Source organism: Protobothrops mucrosquamatus, unplaced genomic scaffold, assembly GCF_001527695.2.
Source record: "Protobothrops mucrosquamatus isolate PMUCROS unplaced genomic scaffold, P.Mucros_1.0 scaffold2140, whole genome shotgun sequence".
Taxonomy (NCBI): Eukaryota; Metazoa; Chordata; class Lepidosauria; order Squamata; family Viperidae; genus Protobothrops; species Protobothrops mucrosquamatus.
Genome location: NW_015388239.1, coordinates 180,976 through 193,615, shown reverse-complemented (window position 1 = coordinate 193,615; position 12,640 = coordinate 180,976). Strand labels below are relative to the sequence as shown.

General features: G+C 44.5%; 1 protein-coding gene across 2 annotated transcripts in view; it reads right to left on the bottom strand.

The window, feature by feature from the left end:
• Positions 1 to 12,640, bottom strand: part of TFAP2E (transcription factor AP-2 epsilon) — a 71,879-nt gene continuing 59,239 nt past the window's right edge. For both annotated transcript variants that reach the window (XM_015824150.1, XM_015824151.1), the window contains 4 exons: positions 12,061 to 12,286; positions 10,796 to 10,914; positions 2,488 to 2,629; positions 1 to 289 (listed from right to left, as the gene is read on the bottom strand). In XM_015824150.1, coding sequence (XP_015679636.1) covers positions 1 to 289; positions 2,488 to 2,629; positions 10,796 to 10,914; positions 12,061 to 12,286 — 776 coding nt within the window. The remainder of the gene's footprint in view (positions 290 to 2,487; positions 2,630 to 10,795; positions 10,915 to 12,060; positions 12,287 to 12,640) is intronic.

The following is a 12,640-nucleotide window of genomic DNA, read 5'->3' as shown; positions in this document are numbered from 1 at the left end:
TCATTTCCGATGCTTCACATCCTTTTCTGAGGTTTTGGCGTCGCCCACCGAGTGACCGTTGCCCGTGCTGTTCATGAACATTTTGTCAAGTCCTTTCAGGGACTCCACCAAGTAGTTCTGGAACGCTGTGAGAGCCGCGCAGATCGCCGGCCCTCCGAAACCATGGGTTATTAAACTGAAGTGCGTCAAGCAGCTTTGAACGCCAGGTTCCAAGATGAGTGTCGGGCGGCTGTTTCCCAGAGGGGAGCGATCCTGAGCCATCAGGTCAGCAAACTCTTTGCAGATTTGCCTGGAGTGGAGAAGGAGAAAAAAAAAGGGAAATGGGATATTTAAGGTGGGAAGAGAGGCAGGTGTGATCTTGTAGCCGGCCGTTATGCTCATTCTGATAGCCACCAGTTGCTGGTACCCCTGCAGACCCTTCCAGGTTTGTTTCCCACCCTTTTGACATACGGCATTCTTGCATGGTACGGGGGCAGCTCTGTAGCGGACAAAAAAGCTCTACAGAGGATTATTAAAACTGCCCAGAATATTATTGGACTCCAACTACCAGCCCTGGATAACATCTCCGAATCTCGTTGTTTGAGGAAGTTGCATAACATTCTCAGAGACTCTTCCCATCCTGCTTACAATCTTTTTGGACTGTTGCCTTCTGGTAGAAGAGACAGAATAATTAAAACTCAGACCACGCGTTTGTTTTCTGAATAGTTTTTATCCCAGAGCTGTAATTGCACTCAACAACGAACTAAGGGGCCACCATCCGTGAACTGTTGGACAGCATTACTTGGTCTGTTGTGTGGATGTTGGGTGGTTTTAGGGGTGGGGATTGTGTGTGGGGGGGAGTGTGTTGGGGATTATGTGTGTGGGACTTGGTTTTGGGGTGTCAAGTAAATTTCGTTGTATACGTATACTATGTACGCACATACAGTGACAATAAATAAATAAATTAAAATAAATTAAATTCAAAGGACCTGCAGGCTCTTTGCACAGGCTTTCTGTGCAGGTGGTCCTCGACTTACTGGGACGAGAATTTCCATTGCGAAGCAGCGCAGTTGTTAAGTGAGTCACACCCCATTTGACAACCTTTTGGCCAAGTGAAACAGTGCGACTGCTAAACGACTCGTGCAGATGTTAAGCGAATCTAGTTTCCCTCTTTGAGTTTCCTTGTCAGAAGTTGGCTGGGGAGGTTGCAGTTGGTGGTCACGTGACCCCAGGATGCTGCAACTCTCCTAAGTACATCCTGGTTGCCAAGCGCCTGAATTTTGACAGTGTCACCATGGCGATGCCGCGATGGCTCTAAGTGTGAGGACTGGCTGTAAGTCACTTTTTTCAGCGCTGGCGTAACTTTCAAACAGTTGTAAAATTAACGGTTACAGAATTGCAGAATAACAGAGCTGGAAGGGACCTTGAAGGTCTTCTAGTCCAAACAGAAGGCCCTATACCAGGGGTAGGCAACCTTGGCTCTTTTATGACTCGTGGACTTCAACTCCCAGAATTCCTGAGCCAGCCATGCTGAGGGGAAAGGGAGAAGTTTCCATGCTGAGCCATGCTGGCTCAGGAATTCTGGGAGTTGAAGTCCACAAGTCATGAAGGGGCCAAAGTTTTCCCCATGCTAGTTCAGGAATTCTGGGAGTTGAAGTCCGCAAGTCATAAAAGAGCCAAGGTTGCCTACCCCTGCCCTATACCATTCCAGACAAATGGGTGTCCCGTCTCTTCTTAAAAATCTCCAGTGATGGAGCACCCACTACTTTAAGAGGCAAGATGTCCCACTGGTTAATTGTTCTAACTGACATAAAAATTCTCCTTAATGCTAAACTGGATCTCTCTTTGATAAGCTTCATCCAGTACTATTTGTCCACTTGATTGTAGTATAGATGGAATATTATCTATATTTTTAATGATCAGCGCAATGGAGAAGTCTGTATATCTATAATTTCCCACCTGCAACTAGTCCTACCCTTCCATGACATACTCCCAATATTTTATTAAGGTTTTTTATAATGTAAAATAAAGGTCATTTAAAATAAAAAGGATAAAAGAAAGTAAGGGGGGGGAAGGCATTGACTTCTGACTCTTTCTAGTACAGTACAGTGTAATAGAAACTAGATTTACAGCCTTTACTTTTTGCATTACATTTAGTTACTAAAAACCATTTTTGTAACTAGGCAATTATTCGATCTTCAAACTAAAGTCTATATTTCTTTCTTTTCTTTTTTACTATTTTGCGTATAAAAAAACAGAAGCGATTTCCCAACGGAAACAGGACTGAATAAAATCTTCTCTTTGTTTAGAACAGTTTACTTTCCACCAAATCCACTTAATTCCCATCCGTTTTTTTTTTCCGCTGTGAGAAATAATATAGCTTTCTATTAACGCTTATTGGATTTTCTGCACTGTCATCATGTATAATTGCTAAAACGTGTACCTTATCCTTCAAGCTGACTTTGATGCTAACATGTCTTCCACCACAGGTGGGATCCTGTTACTTACTTGGTTGCTAAAAGCATGTTTTTCCGGGCGTGGAGCTCGCTGGGATCCGAGTGCTGGCGGCAGAGGTATTCAGCTGCTGCCTTGGCTGGGAACTCTGTTTCGCACACATAGCCAAAGTCCCGAGCGAGATGAACAGCCTCCCCTGGAAAGTTAGAAGGAAAATCAAGCTGGGGTGGTACAGGTAGTCTCAGCTTACGACCACAGTTGGGATCAGACTTTCCATTGCTAAAGTGAGTTTTGCCTCATTTTACGGGTGTTTCTTGCCACTGTTAAGTGAACCACTGCAGCTTTTAAGTTAGTAACATGCATCCAGTTTTGGTCACCACGATGTAAAAAAGATGCTGAGACTCTAGAAAGAGTACAGAGAAGAGCAACAAAGATGATTAGGGGACTGGAGGCTAAAGCATATAAGGAGTGGCTGCTGGAATTGGGTCTGTCTAGTTTAAGGAAGAGAAGGACGAGGGGGGACATGATAGCAGTGTTCCAATATCTCAGGGGCTGCCCCAAAGAAGAGGGAGTCAAGCTATTCTCCAAAGCCCCTGAAGGCAGGACGAGAAGCCACGGATGGAAACTAATCAAGGAGAGAAGCAACCTGGAACTAAGGAGAAACTTCCTGACAGTTGGAACAATTAATCAGTGGAACAACCTGCCTCCAGAAGCGGTGAATGCTCCAACACTGGAAGTTTTTAAGAAGAGACTGGACAGCCATTTGCCTGAAATGGTATAGGGTTTCCTGCCTGAGCAGGGGGTTGGACTAAATGACCTCCAAGGTCCCTTCCAACTTTATTATTATTATTATTATTATTATTATTATTATTATTATTATTATTATTATTATTATTATTATTATTATTATTATTATTGACTTTGTTTGTCAGAAGGTTGCAAAAGGGGATCACGTGACCCTGGGACGTTGCAAATGCACGCCAGTTGCCAAGCCTCCAATTTTTGATCCCGTGGCCACAGGGATCACTTTTTTTCAGTGCCACTGAAACAGAAGAACAGAATAACGGAGTTGGAAGGGACCTTGAAGGTCTTCTAGTCCAACCCCCTGCTCCAGCAGGAGACCCTGTACCATTCCAGACAAGTGGCTGTCCAGTCTGTTCTTAAAAGCCTCCAGTGATGGAGCACCCACTACTTCTGAAGGCAAGCTGTTCCACTTCAAATAGTCACTAAATAACGGAATAACTAAATAACGGAATAACGGAATAACTAAATAACGGAATAACAAAAGTTGGAAGGGATCTTGGAGGTCTTCTAATCCAACCCCCTGTTCAGGCAGGATACCCTGTACCATTTCAGACAAATGGCTGTCCAGTCTCTTCTTTAAAACGTCCAGTGTTGGAACATTCACAGCTTCTGGAGGCAGGTTGTTCCACTGGTTAATTGTTCTCACTGTCAGGAAGTTTCTCCTTAATTCTAGGTTGCTTCTCTCTTTGGTTAATTTCTATCCGTTCTATTCTTGTCCTGCCTTCAGGTGCTTTGGAGAATAGCTTGACTCCCTCTTCTTTGTTGTAACCCCTGAGATATTGGAACTCTGCTATCATGTCCCCCCTCGTCCTTCTCTTTGTTAAACTACTAGACATACCCAATTCCAGCAGCCGTTCCTTATATGCTTTAGCCTCCAGTCCCCTAATCATCTTTGTTGCTCTTCTCTGCACTCTTTCTAGAGTCTCAACATCTTTTTTACATTGTGGTGACCAAAACTGGATGCAGTATTCCAAATGTGGTCATGACATTTTGAATGGTTGTAAGTCAAGGACTACCTGTAACTATTTGCTGCGTTTGAACAATTAACTTATTACATCAATTGTACAGCATCAGCATCTCAGACTCAAGTGTGAGAGAAGTCAAGACTTCGTAAATTGCCACTACGGCATCTCATTGCATCACCCAGCCCAGTGGGATTCAGAGGGGTTGGGATACTAGGCCATAATCAGTGTTTGGACTAAAAGGAACTCTTGACATAATAACAGGAGGCATGTCAAGATGTCATGACCCAAGTCTTGCCTATTATGTCACAAGGCAAGCACAAAAGCAGCAGAATTTACAACACAATTTGTTCCCTCCCCTGCTGTAACTGTCCATCTGGGCAGAGCGACTGGGAGCTGCAGTGACCCAACCCACTCAGTCACAAAAAGCTAACCAAGATTTATACTAACTCAGCAAATACGGCTGCTGCAGCTTTAACCAACCTGGTTAAATGCAGAAGGCACTAACATTGGTTAGTCTGGACTCTGGATGAATATAGTTTTTGTTTTCTTAAATGTAAACTGTGTTTTTGGAGGTTGCGTTTGAATTATGTGAATTGTTTAGCTTTGTGTTTTAACTGTGTATGCTGCCCAAAGTCCCAGGCATGAGATGAGCAATTATATAAATTATTATGTATTTATTTATTATTAGAGCTCTATGCTACCCATCTTGACAAGGCAACTATAGGCGGTTACATAAATAGATGTAATTAGATTAAATTGGATCACTAGATATATCAATAAACAAATAAGATGCTACCAGATTCCATGTCAGACTAACATAGCTTTCTGATCCGCATCTTGGATAAAATGTGCTGCATAAACACAACCTATCACTCTAAAAAGCAGAGCAAGTTGCCAAGAGTTGATGGGGAACTGCTGGAACCTCGAATAGTCACTAAGCGACTGGTTGTAAGTTGAGGAATGCATGTGTGCGTTTGTGTAGGTATATGTGTATATGTGTGTAGGTATTTATGTGTGGGTGTTGTATTTCCACCTCACATTTCCTTCAATTGATCTATATTGTAGATCAGTGGTTCTCAGCTTGTAGTCTGCAGACTCCTGGGTGGCCACCATGTCGTCACAGGGGGTCCGTGAAGACTTAAAAAAAATGTTATCATTTGAATCTTAATAATAATATAATAATAATAAAGTTGGAAGGGACCTTGGAGGTCATGAAGTCCAACCCCCTGCTCAGGCAGGAAACCCTATACCATTTCAGACAAATGGCAGTCTAGTCTCTTCTTAAAAACTTCCAGTGTTGGAGCATTCACCGCTTCTGGAGGCAGGTTGTTCCACTGGTTAATTGTTCTGTCAGGAAGTTTCTCCTTAGTTCCAGGTTGCTTCTCTTCTTGGTGAGTTTCCATCCGTTGCTTCTTGTCCTGTTTTCAGGTGCTTTGGAGAATAGCTTGACTCCCTCTTCTTTGGGGCAGCCCCTGAGATATTGGAACACTGCTATCATGTCCCCCCTCGTCCTTCTCTTCATTATCTTGAGTTGGATCTTGGGGGTCCGTGACCACGAAAGGTATTTAAAGAGGGTCCGTGGTAAAGAAAAGGCTGAGAATTACTGGCCTAGAATATTCCCACTTCCATTTTATCCCTACAACAGCCTTGTGAGGTAGGCTGGACCGAGTGAAGTGATATCTCCAAAGGGGCTTTCCTGGTGTGGTTGGACTTGAACCGATCTCCCCAGACCTCTGGCCACCCTCCTACCTCGGCTTCCTTTCTTCCAAGATTGATAGGCATCGGTCCGTATAACCATGAGAGCTAGAACCTTGTAGGATTTGTGCCCTGACCTGATAGCCAATTCTCGCTCAGAAGGGGTGACGGGAGACCTCGCACCGAGAGGTAGAAAGCGAGGCCAGCAAGTAGGTTAACACATTATAGGATGGATGGCTTAACCCCAAGCACAGCAGGGGAGGGAAGATGAATTAACTCTGTCTGTTTAACCTGAGTTCGGGAGCTGGGTGTGATCGATTGCCCATCCGCTCCGATTACTTCCACAGCAGTGCCTGAAGCTGGATCAATTTCACCAATGCAGGGGCACTTCCACAGAATGATGGATCCCCTCCTGACTGCAGCTGCCCCCAGGAGATCCAGGACTTCTGTGGAGAGACTATTGGATAGGCCGAGTCTCCCTCCCACATCTCTCCCACACCTCTGCCTGCACATAACAGCACCAACAGATGCCACCCCTACCTTAAGCCCACACTGGTGCCCGTGCACGCATCCTGGGATAAACGCCATGCAGAAATATCCCGTGCCTTTTTACTCCTGGATTGCAAAGACTTCATCTGAAAAGGATGAATTGGGAGGAAATTTTCCTAGATAGCTCAGGATAATCTTGCCCTCCCCAAAAGATGAGATAGCCAAGGGTTACATCATGGGAATGTCCAGTGTTTCGTTCCACAATTTTCTCCACGTGTCGAAGGATAAATTAGACTCGCAGATTCATCGAATCTGTGAACTGGAGGCAGCTTTGAGTCCATCCTGTCTCAGTGCAGGAATCCAAATTGCCGCCGTCTCTCCGGCTTTCGTTTGGACCCTTCTGGCAAGCAAAGCTCCTTGGGGCATTTAAACGGACTTCACCTGTTTTATAAGTTTGTGAGCTTGTAAGTTCCGTTTCTGTTCTTCTTTATTTGATATAGACTTTGGGGGGGGGGATTTGTTAACACTTTGTAGGAATGCAAACAGGCCAGGCTGCTTTTCCCAAGAGAATGCCCTTCTCTTTGGCGGGTGCTTCAGATCTAGCAAAGCCTTTCTGAAAGGCAAAACAAACAAATAAACAAACCAAAATCTATGGAGATTCTCAGTCATCCACGTCAGGGTTGTCCCAAAGGTGCTTTTTTCAAGAGGCAACTGGACTTTCTTGTGTTTCCTTGGAAACGTTTCGCTCCTCATCCAAGCTTCTCCTTCTCCTTCCTACTTCTACTTCTACTTACTTCTACTTCTACTTCTACTTCTACTTCTTCTTCTTCTTCTTCTTCTTCTTCTTCTTCTTCTTCTTCTTCTTCTTCTTCTTCTTCTTCTTCTTCTTCTTCTTCTCCTTCTCCTTCTCCTTCTCCTTCTCCTTCTCCTTCTCCTTCGCCTCCTCCCTCTCCCTCCTCCTCCTCCTCTTCTTCTTTCTTCTTCTTCCTCTTCTTCTTTCTTCTTCCTCTTCCTCTTCCCCCTCTCCCTCTCCTCCTTCTCTCCCTTCCTCCTTCCTTCCTTCCTTCCTTCCTTCCTTCCTTCCTTCCTTTCTTTCTTTCTTTCTTTCTTCTTCTGGACAAACAAACAAAAGGAAACAAGAGGAAATGCTGGGCCGAAGAAGAGGACCCAGGTTTGCATGCTGGGATGTTTATGCAGCAATGCAAAATTGTGATCTCATTGGAAAAGGCCCTTGTGTATTTCAACGTCCTTTATTGGAAAGGCTGGGACAGTGAATGGGAGACGTTTATGTTGCCCATTCCCTCTGGCCTATAAGTGCTAACTAGGGGTGGAAATCGTCTTCTAGCCCATCCACCCTAAATGCAAGTGCTTTCCTGGAGTTCATTTATCCTGACGAGCCCTGAAAATAGAAGGCTTCCCTTTAAAAAAAATCCTTCAAAGGAAGGGCCACGCTTTGTGGGGTAGGACTTATTGTCCTTGGGCAAACAAGCTATCATCTGTCATTTATACTGACCCCCCTGGTCAGCAGTCAATGACAGCTCCCAGCTGTCTGGGCTGAGCCCGAAATGCTTGTTTTCCTGCCCTCCTCCTCCTCCTCCTCCTCTTCCTCCTCCTCCTCTTCTTCTCATGGAAATAAACCATTCAGGAGCATCCAGTCCTAAAGCCGCCGTCAAGAACAACCGCAGCCTCCCGCAACTGCCCGTTTCATCAGCTGCCAACAAAGCAAAGGGGCTTCTTTCTGTTCTTCTCCAGCAGCTGCCTTTCCGTCACAATAGACCGCAGAACTAAGACCATCCCCAACTCACGGACGGCCTTTCTACACATTGTAGTGTTTCACATCGAAGCCATCCAGGTGATAAACTCCTCTGTTGGGGGTTGCGACGAGCCGAGAAATCCTGCAGCCTTTTTTTTTTTCCCCTCCTGGCTGGTTCTCCCTCAGTTGGGTCCAACAGCATTTGCTTTCCAAGGGATTGTCCAGGGGTGGAGACCGCGTAACGCTCTTGTACATATTTCACGAGAAATGTCACTTTCAGCGGATCGTCCTCTATCCGAGACCTGCATCCTCTTCCCTGGCTTCCCGTTGTTCCTGTTGAATTCCAAGGAAAGCCATCTGGGGCGTCTTGAGGTTGCAACGTGTAAAGCAGCCAGAGACGTTCCCCTGATGGAAGGCAGCACTCCCCAAAACGATTGAAATGATCCCACCTTGCCACTACAGGTAGTCCTCGACTTGCAACCGGAATTTCCATGGTTGAGCAAGGCAGTGGTTAAGCGAGACTCATCTAACTTTACAACCTTTTTTTTTTTTTTGCCTCGGTTGTTCAGCAAATCACTACCGTTGTTAAATGAATCAGGCGGTCGTTAAGCAAATGACTTAAACCAGGGGTAGGCAACCTCGGCTCTTTTATGACTCGTGGACTTCAACTCCCAGAATTCCCGAGCCAGCCATGCTGAGGGGAAAGGGAGAGGTTTCCAAGCTGAGCCATGCTGGCTCAGGAATTCTGGGAGTTGAAGTCCACAAGTCATAAAAGAGCCACGGTTGCCTACCCCTGGCCTATACCATTTTGGACAAATGGCTGTCCAGTCTCTTCTTAAAAACTTCCACTGTTGGAGCCTTCACCGCTTCTGGAGGCAGGTTGTTCCACTGGTTAATTGTTCTCACTGTCAGGAAGTTTCTTCTTAGTTCTAGGTTGCTTCTCTCTTTGGTTAGTTTCCATCCGTTGCTTCTTGTCCTGCCTTCTGGCGCTTTGGAGAATAGCTTGACTCCCTCTTCTTTGGGGCAGCCCCTGAGATACTGGAAGACTGCTATCCTGTCCCCCCTCGTCCTTCTCTTCGTTAAACTAGACATACCCAATTCCAGCAGCCTTTCCTTATATGCTTTAGCCTCCAGACCTCTAATTATCTCTGTTGCTCTTCTCTGTACTAGACATGCATTTTTGCCATTAATATTGATGAAAGACAACTTCTTTTCTTTTTCACAGTCTGTTTTGCCTTGTTTGATCACAATGATTTTCTGATACTCTTCCCAAGCAGGAAAGCCATTTCCCTTCATGGCAGCACCATGGCGTGCAGAAGAAGACAGGTCCAGACTGTAGTGATTTTACAGTTGAGATGCCCTCTAGAGGTCTTCAGAATCCTTGCTTTCCCCATCAACCCTCTGTCCTCCATATGGTCTGGACTGTAATTCCCACAGTTGATTGCTAGTGCCCCTACAGCCCGAGGCTAATGGAAATGAAAGTCCGAAAACTTCTGGAGACCACCAAATTGCCTGTCCCTGTGATTAATGATTTTGGGAATTCTACACACTTCCTCAGACAAGGCATAGTTGTGACGATTAACGTAGGTAGAGACTCTTGAACAGAGACATCGGACAACGTAAGGGTCCCCTGTGACAATATCCATAAGAAGTGACCACCGTGGACCTAATACCCACGGTGGTTTCTTTCGAAGATCTTACCCGACGTCACTATCCCGTCGTTCTGTTACTCACGTGTTGGGTGGGTGTAACGAGAATTGAGGGAACTCTCTGTGTTTGTATTGCGTGCATGTTTTATTTGGGGGAAATGATACAAAATCTGCTTCATGGGTTGTACGGTTTTATTGTTGCTTCCTCACAAAGCTCAGTAGAAATGATGCTTTTATTTTGTTAATGTTTTGCTGAACACAAATTTGGCTGCCAGATTGTGGAGAAGAAATCACCAACAGGAGGTGGGCTGTAAATTCCTCGCTCTTGCTTTAAGACGGGTGAGGAACCATGGCCCTTTATGACTTATGGACTTCAACTTCCAGAATTCCTGAGCCAGCAATGCTCATCATCAAATTCTGGGAGTTGACGTCCACAAGTCATAAAAGGGCCATGGTTCCCCACCCCTGCTTTAAGGAGATGGTGACCGCTTAACCCCAAGAAATAAGCATCAGACTTGGAATTAAACTGAAACAGTCCCCTTTTTAATTCTCTGTCCAGGGTTGTCTATGGAATACAGTCAAAAAAGTTAAGATGGTGGCTGAAAGGATGCAATTGAAATTCTGCTTTGACACACTTAAAAACAAGTAGAACTTCCATTGTGCCATCACAACCATCATCTTGATGTTTTTGATCATATCCTTCAGACGTTCCAGTTTTTTTTTTTTTAATAATCTATTTTATTTTCCTCCTAAAGGATTTTTTAAAAAATTGCATCTGAATTTTAATTCTTTCTATGAACACTTAGAAAAGATGAGTTATATTGATGCGGGGCTGAAGGTAGCCAGTCAATCCATCAGCCAGGGTGTCAGAGAGATAATTCAAAATGGGTAGTGATCAACTTTTCCCACTTTTAATGTAAAATGAGGACATTTTAAATCCCAGAATTCCTACACATACACACATACACAAAATAATACCTTGTCAGGCCAAACACAAATAATCTTACCTTCCACCAGTGACGTTAACAAGGTGACATTTGCTGCTTTGCGCCTTCCAGCGGGTAAATTTAACCCGATCTTTTCCAATCTTTCCCTTAAACATCTTCCACCATTTTTAGATTTTGCCCTAAAACAGGAAAGCAGAAGAGTGAAACAATCTGAATGAGATTTAAAAAAAACCAACCAACCAAACAAAGAAACTAAGCAACCAGATCACTCCTGATTTCCAAAACCTGTTCTTCAACAATTCTTGGAAAAGTCGTAGGGCTCTTTGGAAATTTTTCAATTAAGTTGTGATAAAGGTTTCATGGTTTAGTAGTGACTTCTTATCTGCATCAAAATTAACGTAAAAAATACCTGCCGGTGGTCCTTGCTTAACTGCCCGCTTAGCAACCGTTCAAAGTTACACCAGACAGAGCTACTTACAAACCAGTTGTAGAGTTGGTCGTGTGATCACATTTTTAGGCATTTGGTAACCGGCTTGCATACACATCTGTTCGAAATGTCCCATGGTCATGTGACTACGGGCTTTGGGGTATTTGCTGATTTCTGGTGTTTACTTTGGTTTCCAGCAAAAAAAAATGCCCAACTCTGATGTTCACTAAATGACTGCACAGTTTACTTAACGACTATGGTGTTCGCTTAATGACCACTAACAAAAAAGGTTGTAAAATCAGGCATGGGTCCTGTGGTGACTCATTGATGGACGCCACAGTTATGACCGTAATTCTGGGTTCATTTATGGTTGTACATCTAGGAATGCCTCTATAGTCTTATCTTAACCTGAGACAATCTCTTTTGGGTAGGATTTTACTAAGATATTTTTGCTGACCAGCTCCCTTATTGATAGATAGATAACCTTTATTGTCATTTTTTTACTGTGGGCACCACGGCACACATCAAAAATGAAATTTAGTTGCCCGCTCTCAAAGTGAAACACATACATGACATACACCTAAACATACTATGTACAACGTATGTATAGACCCACACCCCTACATATACATAACAAATAAATATTAAATACTGTCCAACTTGAATATATAACGGAAGGAGGAAGCTTGAGAGTTCACAAGGTTAATGCTGTATGGAATGAAACTATTGATTATTCATTCATTCATTCATTCATTCATTCATTCATTCATTCATTCATTCATTCAATTTTTATGGTGCCCACCTGAAATTCATGACTGTAAAAACAGGTCCCTCAATCACAGTTTAACAAACTAAGCAAATTTGTTTTCGTAAACGAATGAGTTTTGTGAGTTCCTACCGCCGAAGTACACCACCGAGGAGGGAAGCGTTGAGGCATTCGGGGGGCGAGAGCCTCCTCTGAACTTCACCGACTGTCACTTTGTACTTGGAGGTGGAACTAAGGAGAGATAATCGTCCAGGAACAGAGCAGAAGACTTCGTTTGGATTGGTTACCCCTCCTATCAGGGGGTCCTTGTTCATGGTCAGAGAAGAGATGGTCCCGTTGGCCTTCGAAGGGAGAGGCACTAGAAGATCAGAACAAAGAAAGAATGAAGGAGTGACAGCTACAAAAAAGCATGGGTTCATTTAGGGCAGTGGTTCTCAACCTTTTTAATGCCGCGACCCCAACCGGTCGTAAGTCGAGGACTAAACCAGTCATAAGTCGAGGACTAAACCGGTTGTAAGTCGAGGACTAAACCGGTCGTAAGTCGAGGACTACCCAACCGGTCGTAAGTCGAGGACTTTCCCTGCCCGGGAGCGCCGCGCATGCGTGGTTCCGCCCCCTGCACCGGCCGAGGCGTAGCTGGCAAGCGGCAGAGACGGAGCAGGCCGACCACCAGCTGGCCCAGCCCAAGGGAGGTAAGGCACCCGCCGGAAAA